The 17053-nt window shown below is 34.8% G+C and overlaps 1 protein-coding gene across 1 annotated transcript; it reads right to left on the bottom strand.

Annotated features, from left to right (window-relative positions):
• Positions 1 to 9370: 9370 nt before the first annotated feature.
• LOC142865666 (uncharacterized) lies at positions 9371 to 14124 on the bottom strand. Its single transcript, XM_075998847.1, is given in 2 exon segments — positions 9371 to 10606; positions 14104 to 14124. Coding segments are annotated over 2 exon segments (1257 nt in total).
• Positions 14125 to 17053: the final 2929 nt, after the last annotated feature.

Here is a 17053-nt window from a genome sequence, read left to right as displayed (position 1 = left end):
AGAGATAGGAACACTTCTACACTGCTATTGGGACTGCAAACTGGTTCAGCCTCTGTAGAAAGCAATATGGAGATACCTCAAAGAGATACAAGTAGATCTACCATTTGATCCAGCAATCCCACTACTGGGCATGTACCCATAAGATCAAAAGTCACTTTATGAAAAAGACATCTGCACTCCAATGTTTATAGCAGCACAATTCACAATTGTGAAGCTATGGAAAGAACCCAAGAGCCCATTAATTCATGAGTGGATTAATAAAATGTGGTATATGTATACCATGGGATACTACTCAGCTTTAAGAAACAATGGTGATATAGCACCTCTCATATATTCCTGGATACAGCTGGAACCCATTCTACTAAGTGAAGTATCTCAAGAATGGAAAAACCAGCACCACATATACTCACCAGCAAATTAGTATTAACGGATCAACACCTAAGGGGACACATATGAGTAACATTTATCAGGTGTCAGGAGGATGGGAGGGAGGAGGAGGGGATGGGTGTATACAACCGCAAGGAGTAAGATGTGCAATGTTTGGGGGATGGACATGCTTGAAGCTCTTACTCAAGGGGGAAGGGGTCATGGGCAATATAAGTAACCTTAACACTTGTACCCCCATAATACACTAAAATAAAAATAAAAAAAATAAAATTCATTCATGTAAAGTAGAAACCTTTAAGAAACTACCAATAAAATAATAATAGCCTTAATGTGAAACAGGAATTCTGTACATAAGTGATCCTCACCAAGGGAGACCAGGTTTCCATAGTTCTCTAACATCACATCCCTATACAAATTCCGCTGAGCATTGTCAAGGCATGCCCACTCTTCTGGAGAGAATTCTACAGCCACATCCCTGAATGTCACCAGCTCCTGTAAAAAGACACATATTTCCCAAGTGGTCATAGAGAGAGTTCTTAATTTGACTGCAAGCGAAATGAGTTATGAGAACTGTTTCTGACATATGAGTGACTGCAATTGTCCAATAAGATAATTTTTAGCACATTGATATTCTTGAACATATTCTCTTATCCGCTGGAATGAGGATCACAAAAGATGTATGAAAAAGTGTGCATATGATTATGCTTTGGATGATAAATCACTGAATACAAAATTAAGAGCCTTACAACAGTAATATAAATTTATGGGTGTTATGTTTACAAAACATTGATAAATTGTGCATATTTCTCACATAGAGAAACATAGTGAGTTAGAAGGTATCACCTAATTTTTACGAGTACAATGAAGAACTAGAGATTTTGTTAAAATACAGATTCTGATTCAGGAGATCTGGGGTGGGGTCTGAATCTCTGCATGTCACATGATATAACTACTGATATCAATGCTTCTTGCCTAAGGAGAGTATGTTGTCAACATCCAGTAAAAGGTAGAATTTATCTCAGTTCATCAGAACAGAACAAAGATGATAGCCCTCATTTTTCAAAGCAAGCTATAAGAAGAAAGGGGAGCTTCCAGATTAAATATGATCCTTCCTGCACATCACTCAGTAAATCTCCATGAGATACTTAATGATAAAGAGAAAAAAACAATTAACTTTATATGGGAACAATCTCTCAGAGAGCTTCTTAAGCAAGTAAGTGTAATTAATATCATTTTAGTGGGACAAATTGTTGTTAGGCATCATTGCAAAGAGTAGAATACAAAATAACTGCTGGGATAGTAGTGGCCAACAATATGTAACCATGAAAAATCATCAGTTGTATGCAAATTTCAGACACAGATGTTTCCCATGTTTTGTTGTCTTTAATAATGTATGTAAATACTTTAGCATCACACAGAGCAAGTCTTCTATTTTCTTTATTTTCCATAATTTTCTGGTTATCCTACACAATCAATGCTATCCTCTTCCTGAATTCTCCTAATGATATTTTATTTATAGCTGATAAAGCAACCAGATAAATCTTTGAGAGTACATGTTTCCCCTCTTCACTCAAATTCAAAGACTATATCCAATGCCCAACAGGAATTTCAGACATCCACACTATTCTATCTTGACCTGTCACAATGGGCACATTTTCATATTACATATCATACAGTTCTTATAAAATTTGGTTATTGTAATAGGAAGCTTCTGGGCGAGAATGTAGAGCAGGCTCTGTTATATAGGAAGGAAGGATTTTCCAGAGCTTCTTGACTATCATAAGAAGAAAGGAAAAAAAATGTACTTACAAACTTCTTAGGCATACACAACAAAAGTAAAAAATTAAAGGTTTACAAGTTCAAAAAACTGAAGTTCTACATGACTTTCTAGGAGAAACAGTGGACACAACCTCTAATCTGGGACACACTTACCTGAAAACCAGCCATTTCTTCTTCCTCTTCTCCTACTCTGAAATTTCTTTTCAGCTGAGATTTTGTAAAACAATTAGAATTAAATGTTGAGACTGCACTTAAAGCAGTGAGCACAATTTCATCCCTTGTTTCCACCACATTCACAAGCAGGAGGAACATAAAATGCAGAAGGGCTACACTCAATTACTCTTGCTCACAGTAAAGAGTCAGCTATGATCAGCTCATTCATGGAGACCAAAATGTGAGGTTCTCCTGTTTTTTATTCTGGTTACCTTCCCCTGCTACAGGTGCCAGGAGTTTCTGCTACAGGAATGGGAATCTGACCACAGTGATCTGCCTCTAACAAGCCCAAGAGACCAGAACCTGTGACTTTCCTCTACAACAAAGGCTAAACCCAATTCTTATGAATATATGCAGGAATCCTATTGCTTGACCTTGTTATCAAATTAGAATTATTTGGGGCACAATTAAAACCACATGGATGTTCCCATCCAGCCCAACAGGCAGGTGATGGTGTTTCTTCAATCTAGCCAGGTTATCCTATTTGAAAGCCTAGCTGAAAGGTAATTACCTTAAATTTGTGTCTGAAACATCAATGTGAATATAAATCATGTGGTACTGTGGGCCTCACTCTAAGAATTGTGGTCTGCTGGGGTGGAAGGGGCACATTAATTGGGTTCTTAGCCATGTCACTTTTAGTGCTGATGTTGCTCAACATAGATCCATTATTGATAGCACTCAGTAGAGACAGCAAGCACAGCATGCATACTGCCTTTTGCCCAACACTCATCACAACATATACTTAATATCCATATGAAGACCAGCATAATGCAATGTCTACTGAGATGTGCTATATGCTCAGAAGTATGGTTTGTTGCACTGTGAAGAAGCCTTTACATTGTGTGATTTAATCCTTATTATACAAGAAAAGGTGAGTAATAAGTGTTCAATAATTTACGGAAAAATTTAGATGTGGTGCCAGCCTTTCTTTTCTTCTCATGCAACTATAATATGACACTGCACAAGATCTGGAAGATTGTTTACACTTATCCCTAATAGATCTTTTCAATGTCCGCTTACAAGTCCATGTTGATCTCTTACGCTGCAGCATATTTCTCCCCGGAGATTTTGATCCATCCTCAGTCCAAAGCGTGTCCCTGTCTTGCAAATTCCAGGTTGAGGCCAGGTTTAGTTTGGATCAAATTTGTGTATTCTTCGCTTTTACAGAGAGGGAAGGAAAACAGGAAGAGAAATTCCTCTTTGGAAGCTGCTCTAATGCATCCTGAGGAAACTCAGACCTTGGATTCAGAGTTCAGAGCTGAAGATTTAGGTCTCTAGAGAGGCATGAATTCAGTAGGGCTCACTGCCCATTTCCTTGCATTTGGGCAAGAATTGAAGGCAGAAAGGGAGTTTATGTGTCCAATTCTGTGTGCATAATATTGTTCCCATTTGTGTTTGAGGCCGATGGTATCTGAATCCATATAAGTTCTAAAGATGTGAGATGCATTTACAGAAAGGATAGAACTACTAATTATTATCCTATGGGAGTGTATTCACAGGAATCTGGTCTAACTATACTCCGGAGGAACACTAGACACCAAAGAGGTCTAGAGAACTCACTGTGTTCAGATGTGGGGACAGTGAAGCTCTCTGCTGCAGACTTGCTGGTTACAGACTGGAAGCTCAAGAAGGAACCTAGTGTTCAAAGCCCTTCTAATTTAGAAATGGTGGGCACATTTTATGTTTATGTTGCAGTTTTAATTCTGGAAAGTGTTCAGGAAGTATTAATAGTAAAGAGTATCAAACTAAGAAAACCACTCCACAAAGGTAAAAGAGAATTAAAAGAAACCCTTTTATTACTCAAATCACAATGTGATGTGCACAGTGCCAATACACTGAGAGATTGCAAAGGGACACATAAAGTCGTTCCTGTACATAACTAAGCATATCCTAACTTTTACATATATGTTATCTAGATGAATAATAATTAGCTTTGAAGGAAGAAGTCTAGACAGCCCTATTTGTCCTAAACAGTGCACCATAAACTTACTGGGTAATTAGTGAGACTCTCTTTTTTTGATAATTGGTTAAATTCCAATAAAAAACAAGCTTCTGGGCCGGGCGCTGTGGCTCACGCCTGTAATCCTAGCTCTTGGGAGGCCGAGGCGGGCGGATTGCTCAAGGTCAGGAGTTCAAAACCAGCCTGAGCAAGAGCGAGACCCTGTCTCTACTATAAATAGAAAGAAATCAATTGGCCAACTGATATATATATATAAAAAATTAGCCGGGCATGGTGGCACATGCCTGTAGTCCCAGCTACCAGGGAGGCTGAGGCAGAAGGATTGCTCGAGCCCAGGAGTTTGAGGTTGCTGTGAGCTAGGCTGACACCAGGGCACTCACTCTAGCTTGGGCAACAAAGCGAGACTCTGTCTCAAAAAAAACAAAACAAAAAAAAAAAACAAGCTTCTGAAGTTAATACAGGAGGAGATAATTTTGTAACTTAAAGGCAGGTGCTCACTGAACTTTGGATCCCATCTTCAGATGGAAATTGTGGGATTGGGAGCTATTTTCCTTGATAACTGAAATTTCTTTCGAATAAGCTGAATCAATTACACCTAAATGCATTAATACTCCTTTTCATGTAACAAAAATATGACCAAATTATTAATATTAATGTGCCTGTTGGACCAGGACAAATAATGGCAAATTCTTAAAAGTTTTTTCAGCAGCCAGGTGATCCCCTTCCTCCATAAGGTGCCATTGGGGTGCGGTGGAGGGGAGCTGGTGCGGGGCTGCCTGGCTGAGCACAGCCACAGCATTGGTGGCTCAGCAGCCATGGCAGCGGTGGCACCATGCACTTTAATTTTGCTGGGCATAAAGCCGCTGGCATTTAGATTTAACATTATTAAAAGCCAATATATGTAAAACCATATTTCTTAAATTAGGAGGACTAACCATTTCTTGCACCATATGTTTCTTACAATCTAGCAATAAAATCTACATGAGTTTCATTAACATTTTGTTTAACATTTATATAGGAAGCTACAGTCTAAGAGAAGCTATCTTTTTCCATTCTTAATACAGCACTGTTGAATTTGAGAAATAGCTTGATCATCATATTTTAGTTAAGCATTAATATCAAACCAAATTTCCTGTCCCATCATTTGTGCCATCGATTTTTACTGGTGGGTCTGTGGACTCATTTAGCTAGGGTTTCTGACACATCTAATCCCTGCACTAAGTGGTGAACTTTAAAAGTTTACACGGAGATATAACGGTTCACACAAGAGATTTCCAAACCCAAGGAATTAATCTTTCCATTTGAGCCAATTCTTTAAACGAGTTATTGGTGTAAAGAGAGTTTGTGCTGACCGGGTGCAGTGGCTCACACCTGTAATCCTAGCACTATGGGAAGCTAAGGCAGGAGGATCACACAATGTCAGGAGTTTGAAACCAGCCTGAGCAAGAGCAAGACTGTGTCTGTACTAAAAATAGAAAAAAATTAATCAGCCAAATAAAAATATATAGATAAATCAGCAGGGCATTGTGGCATATGGTTGTAATCCCAGCTACTAGGGAAGCTGAGGCAGAAGGATTGCTTGAGCCCAAGAGTTTGAGGTTGCTGTGAGCTAGGCTGATGCCATGGCACTCTAGCCTGGGCAACAGAGTGAGAGTGCTGTTTTTGTCATTCCACCTGTCATTCATAAACAAGGGAACTCTGATATTTACCAACAGATTAATAATGCAGCACAGAACATGAAAGGGGCTTTAACAATTTTATTTGAAGCTAAAGACAGCTGGACTTCCTGGTGCTGATGATTATGTTATGAAAGAGACTAAAGATGTATGTGGTGCTCACCGTCTCCCCTCTGGCCACTGTGGACATAGAAAGCAGGATTGCATCCAAAATCACTAATGAAATTTTCAATCAAAAAGCAGCTATGATCCATGAGATTCCTCTAGAGAGAATGACCGAATCGTTTGTCAAAGTTAGATGACTAAAAATGAAAACTGTGCACTGTGTACTGCACCCACTAAAATAAAGGAAGATAAAGTCATGTAAATAAATTCTCTAGATTGAAATATCAGATAAATATTATTCCAAATATTTTAAATACACAGAAATAATTCTATTATATTCTAACCCTGAAAATACACACTCATAAGTAGATTCTAGATGGATGCATAGGTTGTACTATAAGTACTTTATAGAAAATTAAATTCAAACTTCTTTATTTACCCAAACTCTCTATTAAGAGATTGCCAGATTCTCATGTTTCTTTATATAGTACTTACTGTATGCATCACACACTTATTTATGCTTTACTTATTGGAATTATTTTCATATTTATGGCATTATATGTTAGGATCTAATAACAGTTTGCTTTTACAAAGCAAACAATACTGAGTTCTTGATTTAATCCTCTGGCATTCAGAATTGTATATCTGTCTTTGTTCTTAAGGCTCTTACTTTAAGCTTAGGATTCTGAATCTCTCTAATCTTAATTAAGTAATCAGAATACTGCATGTATAGCCAATAAATTCCCTCAAATTCTATAGTTAAATGATTTTCACCAAATTAAATTAATTCTACAATTCTCATCAGAACCTTTAAAGTATTATGTGAACTCTCAGCAGGTGAGTACAACAGTGAGAATATTGTAGCCCAAGTGCAGGCAGAAAAAAGAATGGCATAGATACATTTGTAGAAGGGAATGAAGATAAAAAGAGACCAAAAAAAAAAAAAAAAACAAAAAAACACTGGAAATAATTAAGAAATGAAAGAAGCTGAATTCCCACTGATAAATTCTGAGAGTTGTTTGTTCTGCAGGTCTCATCACTCCACATGAAAATCAGTGACATTTTTCACCCTGGACATTTCAATCTCTTACCTGGAGCCACAATTAAATTTTATAAAAATCATTCTTATAATTGCAGAGTAGGTCATACATACAATAAATACAAACTTTCAAGTAATAAAATAATATATTAAGCCTAGCATGAGTAATAACCGTGTAAGAACAGAAGATAGGCACGGGCAGGTTCTGAATTAGAGACTTTAGAATTTTAAACAAATTCATTCAACATAAAGCAAAAAATATTGCTCTCAGAATCTGTGGAGTTTCTAGTTTGCTAGTATATTCTGAACAATTATGAAATTAACTATTTTTTTCAATATTTCTACTTTTCTTTTCAAAATAAGTATACATCCATATTCACACAAACATAATTACTTACTCTATAAATCTACTGCAACCAAAGTTCATCTTATACGTGATGTATTTGTGTATTTGATTCAGTATAAATAAAAAAGTGTGTTTATTTCTGTTTAACTGGCCAGACGGGTGGCATGTTGAAAGAAAAACGTAGCATAAAATGTAATAAGTACTCATTCAGTGTTCAGAAATATATGGCTTTTCATTAAGTGGACAAACTTTATTATAAGCATTACAGTGACAATGAATTATAAAAATAATAAAAAATAAAACTTGTGGGAACATTATTCTTCAAAGAATTAGAAATTTGAAGCCACTGAAAAAAAGATCACAAACGATTTAATTTTACTGTGTAACCCAATAGTACATTTTTGCAATCCATTGCCTCCAACTTTGAGTAACATGGAATAGGTTAATGTTGGTAACAAACTAACAGTTCATTCAATCTACAACACGTTTGACACAACAAAAACCTTTTTTAATTTAATAAAACAAATTAGGTTTACATGTAATCTAAAAATATTTAAAAATTCACTGTTTCATTATTTGAATGTACAATTAGTAAAACAAATTATTTGTAATATTGTCATTGTTTTATTCTGATTTTAATGAGAAGGATATTAATCTGTATACCTACATCATATATCACTTGAAATACTGTTTGTTAGAAGTCTACCACACAGCACCTCTCCATTTCATACATCTTACATTTCAGTGATTTTAGTTTTCTATGGAAAAGTAGATGAATGATATGTACTTAATACACAAAGACTTCTAATAACTGTGATGTAGCTATCATTAACCATAGACATTCACATACACACTAAAAATGAAGCATAGCATCTACTGTTTTTAAAGTTGAATTACATCAGTATTTCCTTGTCAAAGGTTGCAAAAAAAATTATACTTTATTGCATTTGCATCCCACCCTGACGAGAAAGTATATTTTACACATCATAATAATTTTCATAAAATCTCGTGTTTTTAAAGCTGACATAAAAATAATTTATCTAACTATTTTAACAGAGTTATTCTCTATAAACAACAACCTGGTTTAAAGAAATGTTTAAATGTGTTAGTGCCTCAGCACATTTTTCTGTCAGTCCTCTGATATCTGTTTAGACTTAATATTGATTATATGTGTTCTGAAATTTATTATATCTCAAAAGGAGTTTTAAGTATCAGTTCTTTGTTGTTCTCTAAGGTATACCTTTTTCATAAATATTTGTTCACATTCAGTATATTTGTAAGGTTTCTATCTATGAAAATTTTTGTGATGTTGATCAATGTTTCAGAAAATATTAGAGAATTACTTTCAGTGAAAGTTCTCCCATGTCCAATAAAATCTCTGCCATAACTCAAGATATTGTCAGCACTCTACATTATTATTGTTTACATAAGTATAAGTACTGTTGTGCATTTTAAAGCTAATATTTTGGGAAAATACTTCCAAAGTCACTGCATTTATCTCACTTATATCTAGTATGATTTCTTTGATGATGAGTAAGATTGGAGCAGTTATTAAAGACTTTGTCACAATTTTCACATTTATACAATTTTTTTCTGTTATGAACTCTTTCATATAGATATAAGTATGAGCACTGGATAAAAGCTTTGCCACGATCCTCAAATTTATATGGTTTCTCTATACTACGAATTATTTTATGTAGTGTAAGGATTGAGCACTGGGAAAAGGCTTTTCCACATTGCTCACATTTCTAGGGTTTCTCTCAAGTATAAATTCATTTATCCAGAGTAAGGTGTGTGTACCGGGTAACGGCTTTGCAACATTCTTCACATTTGTATGATTTCTTTCCTGAATGAAATCTTTTATGTCAAGTGAGGTCTCTACACCGGATAAAGGCTTTGCAAGATTCTTTACATTTGTAGGGTTTCTCTCCACTATGATTTCTTTTATGAAGAGTAAGTGTTGAGCACCGGGTAAAGGCTTTGCCACATTCCTCACATTTTTAGGGTTTCTCTCCTGTATGAATTCGTTTATGTCGATTGACATGTCCAATCTTGTTAAAGGCTTTGCCACATTCTTCACATTTGTAGGGTTTCTCTCCACTGTGAATTCTTTTATGTTCAGTAAGGTGTGTGCTCTGGGTAAAGGCTTTGCCACATTCTTCACATTTGTAGAGGTTCTCTCCACTATGAATTCTTTTATGTTGTGTAAGTTTTCTGAACTGGGTAAAGGCTTTGCCACATTCTTCACATTTGTAGAGTTTCTCTCCTGTATGAATTTGTTTATGTCGATTGAGGTCTCCAAGCTTGATAAAGGCTTTGCCACATTCTTCACATTGGAATGGTTTCTCTCCACTATGAATTCTTTTATGTTGAGTAAGGTGTGTGCTCTGGCTAAAGGATTTGCCACATTCTTCACATTTGTAGGGTTTCTCTCCAGTATGATTTCTTTTATGTATTGTAAGGGTTGAGTACCGGGTAAAGGCTTTGCCACATTCCTCACATTTGTAGGGTTTCTCTCCTGTATGAATTCCTTTATGTCGATGGACATGTCCAATCTTGTTAAAGGCTTTGCCACATTCTTCACATTTGTAGGGTTTCTCTCCACTATGAATTCTTTTATGTTCATTAAGGTATGTGCTCTGGGTAAAGGCCTTCCCACATTCTTCACATTTGTAGGGTTTCTCTCCACTATGAATTCTTTTATGTAGAGTAAGGGTTGAGCACCAGGTAAAGGCTTTGCTACATTCCTCACATTTGTAGGGTTTCTCTCCTGTATGAATTCGTTTATGTCGATGGACATGTCCAATCTTGTTAAAGGCTTTGCCACATTCTTCACATTTGTAGGGTTTCTCTCCACTATGAATTCTTTTATGTTCAGTAAGGTATGTGCTCTGGGTAAAGGCTTTGCCACATTCCTCACATTTGTAGGGTTTGTCTCCTGTATGAATTCGTTTATGGCGATTGAGGTCTCCAATCTTGATAAAGGCTTTGCCACATTCATCACATTTGTAGGGTTTCTCTCCACTATGAATTCTTTTATGTTGAGTAAGGTGTGTGCTCTGGGTAAAAGCTTTACCACATTCTTCACATTTGTATGTTTTCTCTCCATTATGAATTTTTTTATGTTGAGTAAGGATTGAGCAATGGGTAAAAGCTTTGCCACATTCTTCATATTTGTAGGGTTTCTCTCCTGTGTGAATTCTCCTATGTATAGTGAGATTTGTGTAGCAGTTAAAGGGTTTTCCACATTCTTCACACTTGGAGGGTTTGTCTATAGTGTGAAATTTCCTATGTCCAAGAACTTTTGAGCTGTGCATAAAAGGTTTGCCACATTCATTATGTTTGAATCTTTTCTCTCCAGTATATCTTATCTTAGGTTTATTTAGATTTGAGGACTTGCTCAACATTTTTATACATTTATAACCTTTCAAGATTTTCCTATGATTACCTGACAAACATTTGGTAAGATTATCATAACATACTTTCTGCGTCTTACACTCATCAACACACTCCCGGTCTTTTCTTAAATGTACATTTTCTAGGTCAAAGCTTCCATATAGTCTTATTATTGATTTCTGGAATGGATGTTTTATGCCCTTCTCTGGCAGTAGGTCTTGGGTGCAATGGGAAGACAGTCCTGAAAGAAATTAAAATAACAAAGTATCTCACTAATTATACTTAGGTAAGTATACTTCATAATTTGAATATACAAAACTATACCAAGGACATTAGCAAGAAAGTGCAATAGACTACCATAGTCTTACTTCCATCATAGATATATTACCTTCAAAATATATTTGCAAACATGATTCATTGAGAAGTCATAATTGGTAATATTTCATGGTACCCCAGATGAGTATGACACCAAGAACCATATGGAAGGGGAAGGAACATTTGTTACATTTACCCAGCAAAACTCTTCCTCCCCACTGATACAGAGTTCTCACTTTAGCAGTAAAATTCTATTTCCTGGATTCCCTTTCAAAAGAGATTCCAACCAATGGCACATGTGTCCATACATCTGGTTTTTGATGGCCTTTGAATGTCTGGTTTCTATCTTCCAAGACAACTACATAACATTCTGGGAAAGATATGCACATATCAAAAATAAAATTCTGCAGTATTATATTGATGGTGCAAAAAATTTAATTATGCTATAAAATTTGAAAGACAAAATAAAAATGATCATTACCACATGTTAATTGACAGAATATAAAGAGACATAATTATTGACATCTATATCATGAAGTTGAGAGCAGATATAAATATTATGAATTTTTATGTACAATTGAAGTTAAGTAGTTATCAGTTTAACATAAGTTGCAACTTCAGAATATTTTAGGTAATTCTCACAGTGAACACCAGAAAAATGTTTAAAGCAATACACAAATGAAGGTGGCCACAGAAACAAAATATATCACTAAAATTCAGTGAGGTGGAATGAGGAGAAAAGGAGTGAAAAGAAAGACTAAATAGTGACAAAAGTTATATAAACAATTAATATTAGGGCAATTTTGAATCCGTCCCTTTTAGACAATTATGCAAATATTTATGTACTAGTATTTCTACTCAGAAGACACAATTAAATAAAGAAATTAAAAAATCCAACTATATTCTCTCTAAAGAGACTTGACTTCATACCTGGTGAAAGCAATAGACAAAAAGTGACAGGAAATAACAAGACATACCACGAAAATGCTCAGCATACCAGAGCAGTGGAGTTCAAAATTATATTAGGCACATGACTTTTGAAGTGCAAAATGTTATAGTTTATAAAATATACTTTAAGTCAAAAGTTCCACAAGAGACAAACAAGGACATTTAATATAAAAGGAGGTCATTCACTGATAACCCTTTAAATATAACTTATATATCTGATATCTATCTATGTCTCGCATAAAAGTTCTCAAATATATAAAAAGTGTTGACAACATTGAAGCAAGAAATGAACATAAAAATAATAGGATAGCATGGTATTCCACTTTCAATACTAATAAGGTCAGTCAAATTACTAGTAAGAAAACAGGAGAGTTGAAATCACTAGAGAACAATAAGTCCTCACACATATATAGAACATAATAAAATATACAATATTCTTGATAGCTCATAAAAATTCTTCCTACAAATCTACCTGTTCAGACAGAAAACATGTCTTAACCAAGTTTCGAAAATTGAAATTTTACACAGTTTAATTTCTCACCAGAATGGAATGAAACTGTAGATAAGTGACACAAAAAACACAGAGAAATTCAAAAGTATAGGAAAATAAACAACACACTCTTGAACATGTTCTTGTTCAAGGGAAGAAGACCTAATGTTGTGAAAATGTCCAAAGTGATCTACAGATTAAATACAATTCCTTTCAAATTCTCAATTTCATTTTTTCAAAAATAGAAATAGCAAACCCCAAAATAATATGAAATCTAAAGAGACCACAAAGATGTGAACAATCATCAAAAAGAGAAGCAATGCTATAGGTACCACACTTACCCATTTTAAAACATTAAAAATGTATACTTTGGAATACTACTCAGCTATAAGAAACAACACTGATATGCACCTCTTGTAATTTCCTAGATAGAACTGAACCCCATTATCCTAAGTGAAATATTCCAAGAATAGAAAAACAAGCACCACATGTACTCACCAGGAAATTTGTTTCACTGATCAACACCTAAGTGGACATATAGGATTAACATTTATCGGGTGTCGGGCAAGTGGGAGGGGGAGGAGGGGATGTGTATATAGAAACATAAGGAGTGCGATGTGCACCATCAGGGCATGGACACGCTTAAAACTCTGACTCTGGGGGTGAAGGCAACACACATAACCTAAACATTTCTACCCCCATGATATGCTGAAATAAAAATAGAAAAATAAAAAAATGATACAGTAGTCAAAGAAGTTATCTAATGGCAGAGACACCTGGACCAATGAATGAGAAAGAAACACAAATAAGCTCTTACATATATTGTAAAATAAAGAGTTCTATTCATATGCATATTCATTTCACCATAATTTACAAAAGTCAGTGGATGATAGCAACCCAAACTGCCTTTGCCAAATGAACAGATAAATACTATTTGAAATGTAGAAATAATGGATTATTTCTCAGCTTAAGAAAAAACAGATTCTCTAATAACATCCACAATATAGATAAACCTCGATGACAATATGCTTAATGAAACGTCAGTCACAATAAGACAGATGTATTTTGATTGTATGTATAGGATATTTCTAAGCTGTTACACTCCTAGGAACAGAAAACATAATGCTTTTTGTCAGCAGTTAGGCAATGGGCAAAACAGGTAGTTTTCTCATGTGTACTGAAATTCACATTTACTTAGTACATACATTCCAGACAATATAGTACATGATGATGTAAATATAGCTCACATGACTGATGTTAACAACTAAAAGTAATTAAGATTTCAATTTTTGTGAATTTACAATAATTAAAATAAAAAGAATATCTTAAAGAGATACAGAGATGAACTTTTCAAAACTTTCTTACATATTACAAAATTGTTTTTTTAATTTCAAAATATTATGGGAGTAAATCATTTAGAATATGTATATTGCTTTTGCATCGACTGACCAGAGCTACAACTGTGCCCATCCACAGATCGTGTGCACCACACTCATTAGGAGTGGATTTTCCCAACACCTTCTCCCCCTTTCAACAGCCCAATACCCAATGAAATTTACTTCCATTTGTTCACATATGTGTTGATCGATTGGTAACAATTTGATAGGGACTATTTGTGGTGCTTGTTTTTCCATTCTTGTGATAGTTTACTTTAAAGAAAGGCCTCCAGCATAATCAAGGATAATATAAAAGGGTGTCATTTAGCCACTGAATTTGAGGCTCAGTAGTACTCCATGGTATACATATATCACATTTTATATTTATTTATAGATATATTTATATTAATGTATTTATAAGTACTAAGGATGTTTCTACCTCTTTGCAATTGTAAATTTTGATGTTATAAACATTCAAGTGCAGATGTATTTATTATAGGATGATGTTTTTACATTGGTTAGATAGCAAGTAGTGGGATTTCTGGATCAAATGGATGTTCTAAATTTAGTACTTTCCTGTGTCTCCATGTAACTTTCCAGAGAGATTGTACCAGTTTGCAGTCCCACTAGTAGTATACAAGTCTTCCTACCTCTCTACATCCACACCTACACTTACTTTGGGCTTATTGATAAAAGCCATTTTCACTGGAGTAAAGAGATATCTCGCTTTGGTTTTCATTTGCATTTCCTTGATGAATAGAGATATACACACTTTTTTCATATGCTTCTTGGCCATAGTACATGTCCTTTTTAAAACTTTCTGTTCATATATTGGCATGCTTTTAATCAGGTTGTTTGATTTTATCTTACTGAGTTCCTGGACTTATGTGTATAAATTCTAGCTATTAGCAATATATGGAATATATAGCATGCAAATATTTTCTCCCATTCTCTAGGTTGTCTGCTTGCTCTAGTTATACTTTTAATGGCTGTGTAGGAACTTTTTAGTATGATGAGGCCTGATTTATTTATTTTTGTTGGTGGTGTGATTGATTTGGGGTATTCTTCCTAAATTTTTTGTCTAGGCTGAAGTATGTAAGAGCATTTTCAACAGTTTCTTCTAAAATTCTATGGTTTTATGCCATAGAATAAAGTCTTTCATCAATTGTGAGTTGATTTTTGTGAGAGATGAGAAGTGTGGATCCTGTTTCACTCTTCTACATGTGGCTATCCAAATTTCACTGGACCATTTATTCAAAAGCGATTTCTTTCCCCTGTACACGTTCTTGTCTGCTATACCATGGATATATGAGGATGGTTTTATATCTGTGATCTCAGTTCTGTTCCTTTGTTCTATTTCCTGTTCTTGTGACAATGCCATGCTGTTTTGGTTATGATAGCCTTGTACTATAGCTGAAAGTCTAGTAAACGGATGCCTCTCAATTTGTTCATGTTCCTCAGTGTCGTTTTTGTTTTATGGGGCCTTCTCTTGTACCATATGAAGTATAGAATTACTTTTCTAAATCTCTAAACAATGATGTTATTAGTTTAACACAAATTGTATTCAATCTGTAGATTACTTTGGGTAGTATAGATATTCTAACAATGTTGATTTTGCCTATCTTAGACCATGGGATGCTTTTCCGTATGTTTCTATTCTCTTCTATTTCCTTCCTCAGTGTTTTATAATTCTCCCTGTAGAAGTCCTTCTCATCCTTAGTAAATATATTCCTAAGTATTTCATTTGCTTTGTTTCAATTATGAAAGGCATGCATCTTTGATTTGGTTCTCAGTTTCACAGTTGTTGGCCTATGAGAAAGTTCCTGATTTGTGTACATTGACTTTGTAACCTGAGACTTTGCTGAACTTATTTATCAACTCCAGTAGCTTTTGGCAGACTCTTTGGTGTTTTCTGAGATCATTAATCTGTAAAGTGTGATGGTTTGACCTCTTCTGCTCTGATTGAGACTCCCTTAGTTTCTTTCCCTTGCCATAAGCTCTGGCAATGATTTCCAGTACTATGTTTACAATAACTTAAAGGGATATATTATCTGTTTATAAGCAGGAATGCTTTCAAATTTTCTCTGTTCAGTGTGAGATTGACTGGGGGTTTGTCATATACGACCTTTATCATTTTGAGGTAAGTCCCCTCAATGCCTATCTTGTTAAGCATTCTTACACCAAAGAGGCCTGATTTTGTTAAATGCTTTTTCTGGGTCTCTTGAGAATATTATATGGTCTTTGTTTTTACTTTCCTTTTATGTATATAATTACATTTATGGATTTGCCTATGTTTAACCATGCCTACATCTCTCAGATGAAGCCCACTTAACCATAATAGATTACATCCTCAATATATAAAAATGACTACAACTCAACAACAAAAATGAATGACTTGATTAAATAATGGACAATGGATTGATCTGGCATTTCTGAAAAGCAGATATACAAATGGCCAAACAGAATTTGAAATGGTCCTCAAAATTATTAATCTTTAGAGAAATGCAAGCAACATCACAATGGGATATTACCTCACATCCATTACATTGAGAAGTTTTAAATAAGTAAATATATATACACATACATACATAGGTTGACAATGTAGAGAAATTGAAATGCTCCCATGTTTTTCTCAACCTTGGATTCTAATATTATAAGACATAGACATGGAACAGATCAGAACTTAAAAATACATAAAGAATCATGAAAGTAAACAGACAACCTACAGAATGGGAGAAAATTTTTGCATCCTATGCATCCGATAAGGGACTGATAACTAGAATATACTTAGAAGTCATGAAAATCAGGAAGGAAAAATCAAATAACCCCATTAAAAAGTGGGTAAAGGACTTGAACAGAAACTTTTCTAAAGAAGAGAGAAGAATGGCTAACAAACATATGAAAAAATCCTCAACATCCCTAATCATTAGGGAAATGCAAATCAAAACCACAATGAGATATCACTTAACCCCAATGAGAATGGCCTTTACCAAAAAATCTCCAAACAATAAATGCTGGCGTGG

Source organism: Microcebus murinus, chromosome 31 (assembly GCF_040939455.1).
Source record: "Microcebus murinus isolate Inina chromosome 31, M.murinus_Inina_mat1.0, whole genome shotgun sequence".
NCBI lineage: Eukaryota > Metazoa > Chordata > Mammalia > Primates > Cheirogaleidae > Microcebus > Microcebus murinus.
This window is presented reverse-complemented; position numbering and strand designations above follow the sequence as displayed.